Source organism: Sceloporus occidentalis, unplaced genomic scaffold, assembly GCF_023333645.1.
Source record: "Sceloporus occidentalis isolate IW3139 unplaced genomic scaffold, rSceOcc1.0.p SCAF_4, whole genome shotgun sequence".
Lineage (NCBI taxonomy): Eukaryota > Metazoa > Chordata > Lepidosauria > Squamata > Phrynosomatidae > Sceloporus > Sceloporus occidentalis.
In genome coordinates, this window is record NW_028316984.1 from 140,161,829 (window position 1) to 140,179,435 (window position 17,607).

General features: G+C 38.8%; 1 protein-coding gene across 2 annotated transcripts in view; it reads right to left on the reverse strand.

The window, feature by feature from the left end:
* Positions 1-3,114: 3,114 nt before the first annotated feature.
* LOC149314713 (cytochrome c oxidase assembly protein COX16 homolog, mitochondrial-like) overlaps positions 3,115-17,607 on the reverse strand; it is a 56,455-nt gene continuing 41,962 nt past the window's right edge. For both annotated transcript variants that reach the window (XM_089521784.1, XM_089521785.1), the window contains exons 3-4: positions 11,256-11,318; positions 3,115-4,134 (exon numbers count right to left, since the gene is read on the reverse strand). In XM_089521784.1, the coding sequence (XP_089377910.1) occupies positions 4,039-4,134; positions 11,256-11,318 (159 nt within the window). In that variant the 3' untranslated portion in view covers positions 3,115-4,038. The remainder of the gene's footprint in view (positions 4,135-11,255; positions 11,319-17,607) is intronic.

Consider the following 17,607-nt stretch of genomic DNA (forward strand, 5'->3'; position numbering starts at 1 on the left):
TAGCAGTTTAAAAGCACGCAAATGCAAATAGATAGATAGGTACCACTTCGGTGGGAAGGTAACAGTGTTCGGTGCAGTCATGCTGGCCACATGACCACCAGAGTAGTCCTCGGGAAACGCTGGCTCTTTGGCTTACTAATGAAGATGAGCACCACTCTCTACAATTGGTTATAACTAGACAATCTTGTCAAGGGACTACCTTTACTTTTACCTTTAACCTTATCTGCAGTTTTGCTTTTTGTGATTTTAGTCACTTGTGGTCAGCCACAGTCCAAAAATATAATGTAGTCCCATTTATCTGTGGTTTTTGCTCTCTATGGTCTCAGTTACCCCTGGCCAATCATGGTCTGAAAACATTACAGGTATATGGTTAGGTAGTACTGTACCTGAAGTTTCTGACATCTACCGGGGGGGGGGGGGGGGGGTTGTAATGTTTTTCCCACAGATAAGGGGGGGGGCTAATGTAATCAATAGCCAATACAAATTGAGTCTCCCTTATCCAAAACGCTAGAGGCCAGAGGTGTTTTGGATTTTGGAATGACTGTATTCAGTCAATCAAATGCAAATAGATAAATAGGTACCACTCCGGTGGGAAGGTAAACAGGGTCCTGTACAATCATGCTGGCCACATGATTACAGAGTAAACTCTGATAACACTGACTCTTTGGCTCAGTAACAGAGATGAGCACTGCCCCCTTTGGTTGGACATGATTTGACAACCTTGTTACCGGGGAATAGCTTTACCTTTAATACCTGTATTGTCATATAGTGTGATTTGCCATGTTATTTGATTGCCATTGTTATTTGCTATGTATTTTTTACTGTTGTAAGTTGCCCTGATTCTTTGTGATTGGGCGGGATATAAATAAATCATCATCATCATCATCATCATCATCATCATCATATATGTAATGAGATATCTTGGAGATGGGGCACAAATCTAAACACAAAATTCATTTATGTTTTATATATACCTTACACACATAGCTTGAAGGTAATTTAAACAATATTTTAATAGTTTTGTGCAGGAAGCAAAGGGCCCATACAGATTGGGAGGAAGGGGCAGGCAGAGGCTGCCTCTTTCTCCCCCGGATCATGGCCGTGCCAACCAAACGGCGTGGTAATGATGTGCTGGGGAAAAGGAGCGCCCTGGAGCAGCCCTGTGATGTCCCTCGTGCACTGCGCCATTTGGATGTGGCGCATGAGCCACATCACCATTGAGCGCACCATGTAAATGGCAGTGCACCAAGATGGCACCCATGGCATGCAGTAGGGCTGGGGAGCATGCGGATGCTCTGCTCTCCCAAGCCCTACTTTCAGTCCCAAGCCAACACAACGTGCCAGTCTGTACCAGGCCAAAGTTTAACTGAACCATTGGCAAGCAATGAAAAAGGTTTTGGTTTTTGGAAGGTTTTAGATTTCAGAATTCTAGATAACATAGACTCAACCCATAGCTTGAAAACTTAAAAAAAAAAAAAATTTAAACCTTGACTAGCCAGAATCATGGGATGGTTGCCTCTGATCTGGTCAAGCTAAAACTCAAGCTTTCAAAATTATGGGAGAATTCTGAAGCATAGCTGTATTAGTCTAGACTGGTATGCAACAGGCTATTTTAGTACCTTTGAAACTAACTGAGGGACAGATGTTTGTAGCATAACCTTTCAAAAACTGAATCTATTTCATTAATGTATTGCATCAGATGTGCCCCAAGATTATGGGGTACAGACCTCAGTTGTGGTCTTCTACACCTATGTAAGAATATTTCATGTGCCATATGATTTGCAGTTTTGACTGCCATCTTGATTTGTATTAATCTGAAGTAGAATATACATCTTTTCAAATAAACACATTCCATGTTTTAATACATAAAGGCACAGCATGACACGGCTGAAGGCTATTTTGAGCCAGTCCTAGCCTCCCTCAATCCAAACAGATTCACATGTGTAGAGCATGATAACATAATGTCAAGAAAAAGTACATCTCAAAAAAGATGGGTTAAAAAAATCATTGCTTCACTAAATGATGTAGCAACGTGTCAAGGTTCTTACAGATTTTGGGCAGGAAGGAGCAGCTATTAGAAAACTAAAGAGACTTAGGAGCTTATCACACACATTTAACCCATCTGCACTCTAACGGGATGCAGCGAAAACATAGGATGTAGGCAGTAATTATTGCACATAAATCACCACTGATTCCGCTGGCTGAGTACAGCCCGATTGCATCCCAGGTCCCAGACGCACTTTGGAGATCACTTTTCAAAGCTTTCCGACTTAGGAAAGCAGCTGCCAAAGTGCACCTGGGAGCTGGGATGCAGCCAGGCTGTACTCGGCCAAAGGAATCAGTGGCGAATTAAGTGTGACAATTCCCACCTGCATCCTGGCGGCATCCCGTTAGGGTGCAGTCGGGTTAAATCTGAGTGCAATAAGTTCCTGAGACCACTGTAAAGTAAAACAGCAAACAGAATGAACAATTTACATGCCATGATAACTTTTTTGTCCCTTTATGAGCTGATATTCACTGAAGACCATAACGGAGGTTAATGGGGTAATTATTTCATTAGGAACTGCTGGGCTATGCTACGTCATTAGAGGAAAAAGAGGTGTCTGCCTAAGAAAGGCCATCAACGGAGAGAACTTAGTCCTTCAGAGGAAAAGCAGTACCATCTTGCACAGTCATCTCCTCATACAAACAGGTATTCTGAAATTTGTCCTAAGAAACCTGTGCTTTAGAATATCTGAAATATGCTCAAGAGTAAGTAAGGGTCTAACAGCTTAGCCTTGTTGAGAGCTCATGGCAGAATGCATCGTTTGCACACAAAAGGTCTCAGATTCAGTCTCTAGCATCCCCAGTTAAAGAATCTCAGGTTGCAATGCTGGGAAATTGCTTTTGAGACACCAGTATTGTCAGCTCAGAGCTGTATCTATTGGGCTTACTATAAGGCTGCTTCATATTCTGACTGACTACAGGGTTCCTTCATACACTCTGCTAAAAAGGGGAAACAAATTATGGTCCTCCAGGTGCTGTTGAACTAGAATTCTCCTGTCATCCCTCACCAATGACCCTGCTGGCTAGGGCTGTTGGGAGTTGCAGTCCAGACTCACATGCAAGGCCACAAACTGAATTCCTCTGTTTTATTGGTGCATTTTTCCAAAAGAAAACTGTAAAGATCCTCATAAAAATAGTAATTCCCTTTTTTGTTCATTGTCAAAACATGCTTGCCCTGCATTCTAATCCACTGTTCCAGATTCCTTGTTGATGCCTGTCACATGCCATCATTCAGGTCTACTCTAACATTGAGGCAAGCAATTATTTGGGTGCCATCTGGCACAGATGGCTCTCAACTATCAACACAACTGAATCAAGTAGCACAAACATTTCATTTTCACTTGTAAATCTCGTGACACTGGCCTGTATAACCAGAACTATATTGCTATTTTTTTGGTTTTTCTAGCTTTAGGTTTGCAACTGTATACATGTGTGTGATTTGGTTTAAAACTGTTTGTGAAAATGTATTGCATTATAAGATAGGCAGAAATCACTGTAGCAAACTATCCATTAAAGCTGTAAAATAGATTACACCCAGGCTGGAGGAACAAATATTCAAAAATGGAACAAATATAGTGTGTGCATGCATGCGCGCATGTGTACGTGCATGCATGTGCCAAAGATGATTTTTGCCAGAAGCACTATTTGCTCTAGGGTTGTCCCTATTCATAGGCAAGAACCTAGATGGAATTTCTAGGAAATCCATCTTCTGATGCCCAAATGCCTCAGTCCATTGAAGAAACACCAATGTCCTTGTCTAAAATGATCTGATTCTTATACAAATAAATATGTGTAGTACATTGATTACTACTGGGTAACATGTTTCAGGATCTTTATTTATAAGCCACTTACTCAGCCACTGTACTGTATTGGGCTTAAATGGTTAATTCCTCAGTACTAGTCATTACTAGTTCACCCAGTTACTGGGAGAAAAAGTGTTCAAGGGTATAGCGATTGAATGAAATCAGGCTGGTCCAAACTTCTGCCCTTCTGCTACCGCTGCTGCTCTTGGACAGTCTTGGAACTCTCCTCCCATGGACGGGGTCCTCTGATATTTTTCCATTCATCAAAGTTGGCATTTTTCAATTTCTGCCGGGGGAAAAGACCCAGAAAATTAATAATTTACAGGTTGGAAAACACTGCTAGATTCTTTCACCTATTCTTGATTCCACGTGAATTGTGGCTTCTCCCTTGGAACTCATGATCAAGAAAGATTTATAGTGGAAATAATTAAGGCAATATTCAAGGTGAATGCAAAGCTGTAATTCAGCATAGCCACAACTACTCCTAAGGGTTTATAAAGGGAAAGATGGGGTCTCTAAGTCCAAGGAGCAGGGCTGACAAGAACCTCTCATCCTCACCTGGGTCACTAAAACTGCCACAAAGCCCCCAACTACATTCTGCAGTACCCTTCTTTTGGCTTCATTCCATCTCAGGGGAAGATCCATTCTGGATGAGAAACAAGAAGCATCTTCTCTTGTAAAGTGACTCCAAATAGCACAACTACACAAAAAAGGAGTTGGAGGGGAAAGGGGTTTTTGAATGCGAACTTGTAAAAGGTAATGCTTCATATGTGTGGATTTAGTGTGCCACTGAAAATTGGCAATTTGGCTCTCAAACCCAAAATAAAATTCTCAATTCAAACCTGGAGCAAAAATAAAGGGGGTGCTGAGTGGTTTATTCACCATTTTCTTTACACTCATCAATTTACTGAAGTTAGTGCTGAGGATGCAAGACTTTCTGAAATTTAGGTCATCGTAACTATTATATAACACACTACACTGTGTGCAGCACACCCAAATTCTGCCTTCCTTCTTTTCAGAAGCAAAGAACAGACAGCAGGCATATCCCTTGCTAGTGACTTAAAATGGTACAATATCTTCTGAGTGTAGGGTTGCACAAGGGAAAAAGGGAAATTCTGAACATATCCTTTGGGAGGGGGGAGGGAATTAAATAAGAAACAATTTCACAGATTCAGTGGGGAGGGGAGAGGGGGAGGAAATTAGTGATAGATTCTACTCCAACTGGAGGCTGACGTGAAACCTTGTTCTCTGTTTTACAGAATTAGAGAACATCATTGTTCCCTAGCGGAGTGCTTCATAAGCTATTTGATTTAATGGACCAGCAAGGTTTTTCCCCAGTGGGCTAGAGACCAGCACCATATTTGTGCTCATTTGCTACAGATCTTTCTCTCTTCCCAGGAAACTTCTTGAGTAGGACTGCTCTAAGTATGTTACAGGCCTCCAAGCATGCAAGACAAGACTTGCAAATTATGTGATTGAAATGTCATATAAAATATGTCAAGTAAATGTTGTCCACCCAGTGTCATACAGCTGGACTTCCACAATGGAATTTCTCCTTCCTCTCCTTCCTTTTACACTCCCCCAGTCTACACCGGCAGGGCCCTCAGATATTGGGGGGAGCAGATTTTTTTTTGGGGGGGGGAGAATTACAGGGGCTTCAGCAGGGGGTTCCAGTCTATCTGATGTGTCCATTTTGATGGCAGATCACCATGGGCTGGATACCACCTAAAGACTTTATTTAACTGATACATCTCAAGAGGAGGAATACCACTTGGATTCCTTCTGCCTATAGGCCAAGGCCAGTGGTGTCACTAGGGGGGGTGTTGAGGTCTGCGGAACACACTGGATGACACCCCAGAGAGGAGTGTCACCCAGTGGGGTGGTAAACCCAGTGAGACTGGCGCAGCTCTTGGGCAAGTAAGAAAGGGTGGCATGTCCTTTCCTCACTTGCCCAGCAGCCATGCTGGAGCCCAAACAGCCCTGCGGAGGTCGGGGCACTGCCCTCTTCAGTGGCAGCGGCTTTCTTTTGGACTGTGGAGTGGCTGCAGCCATGCCTAAACCCAAATGTGTCTGCACTGTCCCCTCTGGAGGCAGTGGCTGCTGAGGTTGGCAGTACCTTCTGTTTGAAGGGTTGTCGCATTGAGGATGGAGCAAACTTGTTTTCTGCTGTTCCAGGGACTAAAACACAGAACAATGGATACAGGCTACAGGAAAAGAGATTCCACCACAATATTAGGAGGAACTTCTTGACAGTAAGAGCTATTTGACAGTGGAATACACTCCCTTGAAGTGTGGTGGAGTCTCCTTCTTTGGAGGTCTTTAAACAGAAGCTGGACAACCATCTGTCGGGGATGCTTTGAATGTGAGTTCCTGCATGGCAGGAGGTTGGACTGGATGTCCATTGTGGTTTCTTCCAACTCTATGATTCTATATTTGGACTCTGGCATGGAGGCTGCTCCCTTGTGATGCTGGCTGCTGTGGGAGGACCGAACCTTTTGGAGGCCTCAGCAGTCTGCATCCTCCAGTGGCCACCTCCCACCAATCCCAGATATGTCATTGGTCAGAGCTTTTTGCTGTCCTCAGCTGGATCTGTCCCCCCCCTTTTTTTTTTTTTTTTACTCAGGCTAACCTATTTTTTAAAACCCTCTTACTGAAACTCCCTTTCTGCTCTTTTGCTTCTAGAACATGGCCACATAGCCCCAAAACCCCCACATAAAACTAAAGGTGATTTTGTTACCTACAACATGTCAAAGAGTAACATGAAGCCCTGCCAATAACTTCTTTTAATCCTCACATCTACCGTACAAGATGAGGGCAGGTTTCAGAGGCAAAATTATGGATTTTGATAGGACTCTTGGATAAGTCGAGGATAAAATTTAGAGACTTCCAACAAAGGCTCTAAATGATGAAGCAAATGAACACAACACCAAACAACCTACAAAATTATGGCAGGAATAACTGTTTGTGTTCACACAAAAGGCTGGATGGAAGAGAGAGTAGAGGGAGGTCAGTGCTTCCAGGACAAATTGCACTTGTGCCTTTCACCAGGGGATGGTTCCCTTTTTAATAAGAGTTACAGTATAGTATTTACACTGACCCATGGATAAAGTTGACCTAGGTTTGGGGGGTCAATTTTTTTTGACTAAAATTTCTATACTTATACATGAGTATATACAGTAATTCAAGTGAAGTAGCAAGCTATTCTGACCCATGCTCCCTCTCCCATATGGGCAATATAAATTAGGTGTGTGGGAGTAGAATAAGCCATGGGCTTCATGTTGTTGCTAAGGCCATTCCTGAAGCCACCAACCCATAAAGTTCCCTTCTGAGATTTTTTTTGGGGAGAGTGGGGGGAGCAGAAACAGAAGCTATGTGTCTCCAGAAACTTACATAGCATGCAAAACGAAACCCAATGCACTGGTTGCCCGATGCCCTTTATAGTCAATCATTTCTACTCAGTTTAAGTAGGAATCCTGTCTCCCTCTCATTATCTTAAAGACCTTATCTCCTCATATGAGCCAGGCTGAATGTAAAGATCTTCTGTGGGGCACTTTCTCTAGGTCCCACCATCAGCACAGACCTGTCTGGTGGGGTCATGGAAGAGCCCCTTCTCAGGGGCAGCTCCCAATATGTGGAATTCCCTTTCACAGGAGGTCCAGTTAGCCTCCTTCTGTGCTCTTTCTTAAATTCATGTGGCAGAAGGATATTTTGAATGTGCTTTGCTGTGATTTTATCTTTTAGTTATGCTTTAAATGTGTTTTAAACTATTTTAACTTTGTGCCTTTAAAAGAAAATTGCTTGTTGAATTATTTTTTTAACTTTTGTAAAACACGATTTTAAAATCTTTAAAACTTTGTTTTAAATTTCTGTAAGTCACTTTGGGTCCCATATTGGGAGAAAGGCAGGGGGTAAATCACATACATAAAATAAAGGGTTTTTTTTTAAAAAAAAAATTCCTTTTAAAGTAATACTTCAGATTACTGATGCTTAGTCAGACATTGTATGACTTCTAAGCAAAAACCTTTTGTTGGCTCTGTCACCAATTTAATTTTTTCATCTTGATGTTTAAAAAGAAAACACAGGAAAAAAGAGCTGCTATTTCTTGCCGTGTGGCTGGGACAGGGCCTGCTGTTTTCTATCTTACTGGGCCAAATGTTTGAGAATCTTTAATACCATTGGAACTGTATGTCCACTTCTTAAAAGTTTCCTTCCAACTAACATCTTTCCTTGAGTGGGCAAATTCTTTACAGGTCAGACAGAGCTCCTGTTTCTTTTCAAAATGCTGCAGAAGAGTGAAATTCAGCTGGTGCAAGTTCTTCTGAAAATTGCTTATGAATGGAAACACCTACACTCAATTAATTCCATTTTTAAAAGAACTTAAGCATATATAAGTATTCCAAATAATTTGTTTCCTAAAATGCCCACCGATCGTGCTCCTTCTACAAGGTGAAGTTGCAATGTTTAATCAAATACTCAATTAGACTGCTTAAAAAGGCTGATTAGATTAGCCAGATTTTAAAAACACCCCCAATACCTACTAGCAACTACTTTAAAAGAGGAATTCTACCTTCTCTTTCATATGGGAAGAATAAATGCCCACCATGGTCCAGTGGGGACATACTGCCCACTTTGGGAATCACTCCTGAAGTAATTCACTCTTTTCTTTGTTTGGGCTTGGCAGACTGTGATGTATTTTGTTACTTGCTCTTGCCACCCTATGAGCCACTGATTCTTTTGCTCCTTGTTATTTGGATAGGTAAATAATAATAATAATAAAATTTATTTATATTTCCCACCTCTCCCTGCGGATCGAGGCGGGATTACAACCGATAAAATCAAGCAACACAATTACACAATACCATAATACATAAAATAATCAATTAAAACACACCAAGATGCAATACAATCATTAACATAGCCAAATTATCGTCTGTTTCTGTACTGTTCAATCAGGTGTAGAAAATTCTATAGATCCACTATAAAAGATCAGGTGGATAGGCCTCTTAGGAAAGAGTTTCTTGAGCCTTTGTCCTTCAACAAAGTAAGCAGGTGCTTTCTGATTCTTTTTTAAAACCTTACAACAGCTCCTTTTCATTTTGAATCCATCCGTTATAACAGAGGGAGAGAGGGACAATACAGCAGAAACTATTGAAGCAAACTCAGTGAGCATTAGACTCAGCCAGTCCTGGAAATGTTGCAGCCCTTTCTCCTGCTGCATCATGTTGGACTGCTGTCTAAAGTAGTTTTGGAAAGGCAAGGAAAAGGTGTGGCCTTTACTTAAAAGTTTTTTTTAATCCCACCTAGACCCAGCCAACCCATACAGGGAAGAAGATATAAAAGCATTTTTACCAAATCTCCTAAATAATGAGGACTGCCTTAAAAAGGAGCCATTGGTGTTCCATTGCTAAAAATAAAAGCTGGCTGGCTACTGAGAAGGGCTAGGCTAGAACCCCCTTGCAGATGTTTTCAATGAATAAAATATTTTGTAGGAAGAATATTGGCAATATAGGAGGCTCCAGCCAATGGTTCCATCAGGACAGGAACCAAAGTCTCAACCCATTAGGACTGGTGGTACTTCCAGAAAGAGCAATAATTTATTAGGCAAATGAAAGAGCAAAGCCTAGCTGGCTGCATAACATACATGCATGTGAGGAGAAGTCTAAAACAGTGTGCATGTGGATACATGGGGAAGGAGGTGACTCCCAGAACAAAAAATAGATAGAACACACAACAGACCAAAAAGTGCAGTCATTTGTTATATAAAATATATATACTCATTGGAGCTCCCACTTGAGACCATGAAAGACCAATAATATCCAGAGCAGTGTTGTATGGATAAGCAGAATGTCTCATAAACTTGTACAATATGACTTAATAACTATTAAGTGGAACAAACTGTTTCTTGAAATATGTGTACAATGCTGAAATAGTTTTTGTTTTTTAAAATCTATGTTGTCTTAAGACTATTCTCAACTCTCAATTCTAAAAAGTGGGAGCCAATATCTGTATCAGATAAGGGAAGAACTGATTTCTCCTATGATCAGAAGACATGGCTTCCTGACAATCTACATAATGACAACTAAAAAGGAAGTTTTCCAGAAGAACTTAGAAGAGAAAGAAGGAGGGCTACTTCTCCACTGTCCCGAGGTCTCATCTCTGTTATAAATGTCTCTTAATCTTCCACTCCAAAGAGCCTGGATTTTATAAAATATTTGTTAGATATTTAAAGAAGGCAACACAACTGGAAATTAAAACTTTCTGAATACCACTGCTTGTAGTCTCCATCAGCAACAGCACAAACAGCAGACCTTGAGGGAAGTAAGAGGTTCAACATATGCAGACAAACTGTGGGTGCACACAACTTGCAGATCTCACAGTTCATTTTTATTCAGTATAGAACATGATATACAATTAGGAACTGCTAATTCTGAATTAAGAGTGAACTAAAAATGAACTCATGTTTTCCTTCAAGTTTTCTCTATATAGATCCACATAAATAAAGATGTGCAACATCTAGTGGGCTTACACTTCTATTCACATACAGTTCATTTAATTTTTTTATTAAGAAATACAATTACATATCTCCATATTTTTACCTTTTATAGTACAATGTGGAAAAAAATCTTCTAATATACCTCTAGTGTCAGAGGCAGCAGGCCTCTCTCTCCACACCAATTGCTAGAGAATACAAGCAGGATGATCCTAACGTCTCCCTGTCCTGCTTGCAGGCTTCCCACAGAATCTGGCCAGTCACTATGACAACAAACTCTGATCCTGTGCAGTTCTTTACATATTCTTACCATCCAAGTACAGAAAGAACTAGGGAGACACCTCCTGTCCTGATAGAGATGACCAGTAATTGGCCAGAAATTCCTTGTAAAGAACATCAACTCACTAAGTGAATTCAAAATAATTAATGACAAGAAGGAACAATGGCTGGCTGGCTATATATCTGCATGTGCATTAATGCTGACTCCCATATGAAGCCAGAAAACCTGGAATTACAAGAGGATGATAAATTAATGTGTAGTGGCACTGAGATGATCATATGGTTTAGCAATTAGCCACATGGAGCCCATCATAAGGGTAGCAATATAAATGGAGACATATGCACATTCCAGTAAGATCTGCATTTCTTTCACAGACTAACCACAGGAACAGTAAAACTTGAATTTGCAGTGCTGTATTTGGCATATGGCTTTCAAATTAGGGGTGTGCCCCTAAAGGCTTTGAACTTTTAAAGACTGTTTCAACAAAACAAAAACAAAGTCTCCCTGCTTCTGCTGGACAAAGTTCAACCCAAACTAGGCTTGTTTAATTTTAGTTATGGGTAGAAAATGCCATCTCATCAGTAAAGCAAGGCAGAAAACAGAAAGCTTCAATGGCATGCCATGCAGTGAACTGTACCTCATATTCTGATTCCAGTGAAACTTTATTCTTCTTGAGTCTTTCTTCCAAAGCAGGATCAACCTGTCAATTTAAAAGGAAAGATCAGCAAATAATTATGAAAGGTATTTAATTTTTTAAAAATACCTCAAGTTGCAAAATTCTTAAATCAAGAATTTATGCAACAGTCATTCATAAATAATTCAATGGCACCACAATCCCAACTGGCTCTTTGTTTACTTTCTCTCTCTCTCTCTCTCTATGGGGCGGTACACACGGGCCCTGAAACGCCGCCCCTCTTTGCTGCCTAGAGCGGCTCCTTTTGGGACGTGATAAGGGCTGTGCCCCGGGCTGCAGCCTTGTGACGCGATGGTGCCAATATTAGGGCTCGGCGCATATAGATGCTGTGCCATAGCAAGCCCCAATTTTGGCGTCAGGCCATCAGAAAGCACCCATGTGTACCGCCCCTAAGACATTATAGAAGAAAATGTAACTGTGGGCCAAACAGACAGGCCAAAATAAAGGTGCTTCAGGTCACTTTGGAGGTATGCTGTATAAACGACACACAGATCTGCACTCCAGTCTTTAGAACTGGAGCGTGGCTTTGGCATGGCTTCTGGCCTCTTAGGACACAACAGCATACCTCCAAAGTGACCTGAAGCACCTTTATTTTGGCCTGTCTGTTTGGGCCCTGTGTTATCATAAATGGTTCCATCAAGGTGTCTCAAACTTTATTCTATTCCTAAAACTGGTTATTAGAACAAACTGGAAAATCTCCAAGTAACCACTGGTAGATACAATTTTTCTTCATCTTTAATCTAATTTTGATTACAAACCAAACCATTTAAAATTACAGAAAATGATACCACAAGCAAGACAACAATTGAGTTCTACACATTACTTTTTTTTAAGTGTATGTACATTGGCACTGTAGAAATTTTAATATATTCAAACACTGAAGTAATCAACTAAAATATCAAATTCAAGCAATAAAACTATAGTATGTAAGTTATTCTTGTTTTTTATTTCACGTGGTGAGAAATTTATATTAGCATTGTTTTGTCAGCCTCAAGAATTGCCTGGAGTTAAGGAAATTCACAGTGAAAATCTTATTCAGAGAACTCTGATAAACAATACTGAAGTGAACATTTATATGGATATGAATGCAAATCTAAAAGGTGGGGGTATGAAAGAGACAGAGGTGGGAGACAGAGAGACATGTTGAGGGGAAAACAGTAATGCATATTGAATACAATGGAGAAGAGCTCCATCTGTCAACTAGCCTGGAGGACAGACGTAGTGACAGAATTTATATTATGAACTATCTTGCAAGCAAACCAAGGCTGCAACTCTATCCAGAAGTCCATTACACAGGAGTAAGTCCCACTAAACTGAATGAGGCTTAGTTCCAAATTGCATAAGCTGACATGGCAAATGAACCCCATGCACTAATCTCTTCTGTCAACCTGGATGCTCTTGCACAGAATTCAATTCTGTGTTGTGCAAACATTTCATTGCTACATTATATTAATAAATAAATCTGTGTTCCAAAAGACTGAAATTCACAGAAGAAATGACTCTGTTGTGTTTGAGTCCTAATATATTTATAATATATATAATATAATATATCTGAATTTCCTGTACTGAGCAGGAGTTTAGTTTTGATAGCCAACATTCAGCTCTTCCACAATCCTATAGTATATTACAAGAACTAATAAGCTTGATTTAGGAGGTCAACTGTGTCCTGAATTGCTAATCAGATCCTTCTACCCAAAAGTATTTGGTGTACACTGGATTGTTGTCAGGTAAACTGTCCAATATTCTATCTAGATGTTGGTACTGCTGATCAAATATTTGTACACCAGAATTTTATGGGCTGAAAAATTAATTTACTCTGCCGTACATTTCCAGAACATTAAGAGTTTTTTACTCCACAGAATGATGCATTTATAAATGTCCTGTTTAAATGAAGCTCTCTTTCCCATTTTATACCAAATATAAAATGAATTCATGTTTCATCCCATGAGAGGAAAAGAGGTTATTTGCTTTTCTTGCTCCAGTGAAATGCATGAAAGCAAGCACACACTGTGAAAAATAAGATCCAGCAGTGGCTGCTATTTCTGCTATTCCTGGGTGCATTTAAATTCAATGCTTGACCTGAGGAGGGGGACCCTGACATGTTTGGCAGGTTGGATACTGACGGTGTTCAAAGAATGAAATCAGGAATACAAATATGAAGAATACTCATTAATATTTACTTCCTTGATGGAAACAGGAGACAAACTGCAAGATTCCTTGTAGTTCAGAATTCTGTTTAGGAAAAATCAATTGCACAAAAATGCACATGCTATTCCTGTGCAGAACATGTATTTCAGCACAGGAAACATATATCTTGTGCAAAATACACTGATTCCCAAGCAAAAATATTGTGTTGTTTTTACTCTAAAAATGCATAGAGGAAAAATACACATAGTTTTTCTGTACAGGAATTTATGTACTTGTATAAACTGAGTAAATTTTTTGAATCTGGCACAAATTGATGAATTCCAGTGCAGAAGAATCATGGAGTTTTCCTGCATGAATTTTCTGAGCATTTTTTTTAAAAAAATTAATATGCACTGAATAGAGTTCATGCAGTGACCATGAGTCTGAGAAAAAGCTGTAATTTTGAGCAGATCTGATAAAGGCATTTTGATTCTACAATAATCTATTATATAGAATCATAGAATAGAGTTGGAAGAGACCGCAAGAGCCATCCAGTCCAACCCCCTGCCATGCAGGAAATCCAAATCAAAGCATCCCCAACAGATGGCCATCCAGCCTCTGTGTTATATATTGTGTTATACTCTACACTGTGAATTCAGATATAGATATTTTATTGATTGATTGGGATTTCCTCCCTTTTTAAATTAAATATAATTAATAATATTCTGCCCTCTATCCAGCAATCTTGGGGCAGCCTATAATAAAACTAATCTAACCAATTTATAATGGTGTGAATAATTTAAATTATTTTAAAGCCCTAAAACATATTAAACAGTTTTATAAATTAAAAAGACAGAGTAAAAGAGTTAAAATGTTTCAATATGAATTACAGATTAGGTCAAATTATATAGATCAGGTCAAATCCGACTCCCCATAATATGGCACCCATGTGGTCAGTTGTAGCTTCTCAGACTAATCTATTTCACAGGGTTGTTCTTAGAATAAGGAAGGAATAATAAAAATAATGTTCATCATCATCATAATCACTGTTATTGTTGTCATCATCATCATCATCATCATCAACAACAACTTTTTCCTGTTTTAGGACTTAAAAATGCTTACAACATTTAAAAAAATAGCTAAAATTATACCAAAATTAAAATTATTATTTTTTTTTTTTATTTTTATTATTTTATTCATACACCACCCAAACATAAATAGAATAAAAAACATTACATAACTTGACAACACTCAACAAAAACATAGTAGACAAATAACAGATAACAAAACACTAATATGCATATCCTTTCATGTCATACGAAAGCTTCATGCACTTCCAACACAATCTGCGGAGTCCGCTAAGTGATGTTATTACGTATTCCACTAAGTCTTTATTCAAAAGAAACAATGGCCTTTATATCATACCTATACTTGGTCCTCCTAAGGAGTAAAAAGAAATCAATCCTAATTTAAACTTGCATATCAATTTCTCTAAATCCACTATCCTTTTCTAAAAATCTTCTATTCTTCATAACTTTATATCACAATACAATTCCAAGCTTTCCCATCTTACAGCTATCTTTTTCACATCTTTATTTTTCATACTCTCCGTTAGTACATCCATTTCTTTAGCTTCCCATAATTTACTTAGCCATTCTGTTTCACTAGGGATCTCCTTTCTTTTCCAATATTGTGCATATAAAATTCGGCCTATAGTAATCATATACAGTATTAAATGAAGTTTCTTTCTTACGTTAGTATCCTCTATGATACAAACCATATTCAATAAAAAAATGCAAGGGTCTAGAGGAATTTCCACCTGAAGAATATTAATCATTAATCTATGTATGCTTTTCCAAAATTTTATAGCCATCTCACAGTCCCACCATAAATGAAGAAAAGAACCTTCCTTCTTCTCACACTTCCAACAACGATTATTTGAGGTCTTATAAATTTGGTTGATCTTAACGGGTGTCATATACCACCTGTAGAACATTTTGGTATAGTTTTCCTTATAGTTTTGACAGACCGTAAATCTTTTCGTATCCCTCCACGATTTTTCCCAATGTTCTAATTCTATAACCTTATCTAAATCTTGTGACCATCTAATCATAGGATGCTTCACTAATTCATCCTCCAGCTGTCTTGCTTTTAAAATCTTATAATATTGTGACAGATGTTTAGTCCCCTTATCCAACAAAATCTTGTCTAATTCATTAGGACCTTTACAAAAACCTTTCTGTTTCAAATCAAGTCTAAATCTATTAACAAGCTGAAAATGCAAATACCACTCAATTTTTTGGTTATCCCTCAGAATATCATCCTTTTGCTTAAATCCTATAATATTGTCTGGTCTCCAATAAATTAAATCTCCATAGGTCAACCAGGAATTACTATGATCTTTAGTTCTTCTGAATAATGCCTCCTGTGGTGACACCCAGACAGGTATACCGGTATAGAAAAATTTCCTAACATTATCCCAAACCAAGAGAAGAGCCCTTCTCAACAAATGCTTTTCAAAACCCTTGTGTTCTTTCACTTTATCGTACCACAAGTACGCGTGAATTCCAAATCGCAGGTCTCCACATTCCAAGGCCATCAATTTTTCATTTTGCAATGTGACCCAGTTCTCAACCCAACATAAAGATGATGCCATATAATACAACTCAAAATTAGGCAAAGAGCATCCCCCCCTGAGCACCTCATCTGTTAACAATTTCCATCTCACTCTAGGTCTTTTTCCCTCCCAGAGAAATTTTGAGAATTCTCTTTGCCATACATGAAAACATTTCTTATTAACAATTATAGGTATATTTTGAAATAGATATAAAAATCGAGGAAGGATGTTCATCTTTAATATCGATATTCTTCCGGAAAATGAAAGATGTAATTTCGACCAAAGTATCATATCTCTCTTCACGTCTCTCCAAAGCCTATCATAATTGTTCTGAAATAGATCCATATTTCTACTAGTCAGATAGATTCCTAAATACTTGACCTTCTTTACCACTTTATATCCTGACCCATTGCTCAGTGTCGACTCTTCTATCTTATCTAAATTCTTGGTTAATATCTCCGACTTATTTTGATTTACTTTCAGTCCAGAATATTCTGAAAACTGATAGATTGTACTATTTAAGGCCGGCAATGAATAGATCGGATCATCTAAACAACAAATTAAGTCATCTGCGAAAGCTCTTACTTTAAAGGAATGATTTCTAATGGAGATTCCCTTAATCTCCTCATTAGCTCTTATTTTGTTCATTAATACCTCAAAAGCAGTTATAAACAGAAGGGGTGACAGAGGGCATCCTTGTCTAGTTCCACGCTCGATTTTAAAGAACTCCGTTTTCTCTCCATTCACTAGGAGCTGCGCTCTTTGATCTTCGTAAATGGCACCAACCCATGTGTAGAGCTCATTACCTATATTCATTGTTCTTAACAATTCATTCAGATACTTCCAGGAGATCATATCAAAAGCTTTCTCCAAGTCCAAAAGTAAAAAAGCTAATTTCTTGCTACAATCCAATTCGCCATGCTCAATAATGTTTATAACAATTCGAAGATTATCTCTCCCCTGTCGATTTGGCAAGAAGCCACACTGATCTTCATGGATATGTTTACTTAATGTATCTCTTAATCTGTCTGCTAGAATGCTCGCGTAAATCTTATAATCTACATTAGTCAATGAAATGGGTCTGAAATTGTTTAAATCCTCTTGATTGTTTGGATTCTTAGGAATTAACACAATCAAAGCCTCTCTCCACGTTTCTGGTAACCCGTTTTCTAGGATGTCATTTATCGTGTCTTTCAGCGGAGTCGCCAGTATGTCTTCCAGTTTCTTATAGTATATCGCCGGAAAGCCATCGGGTCCCGGAGATTTGTTGATCTTTAATTTCCTAATGGCTTTGGAGATTTCTTCTACCGTAACCTTGTGATTGATTTTCTGTCTTTCCTCTTCATTAAATATTAAGGATTTTTGATTACTCAAATAGTCACTTAATTTTCTTTCATTTATACAACCTTCTTCAGGCTTGCTATACAAGTTTTGGAAAAAATTTTTAAAAAGTTCCCTAATCTGACCTTGTTCAGTATATTTTTCGTCATTAAACTTAATACAAGTGATCATCTTTTTTTCTCTTTGTTTCTTTAGTTGAGCTGCTAAAAG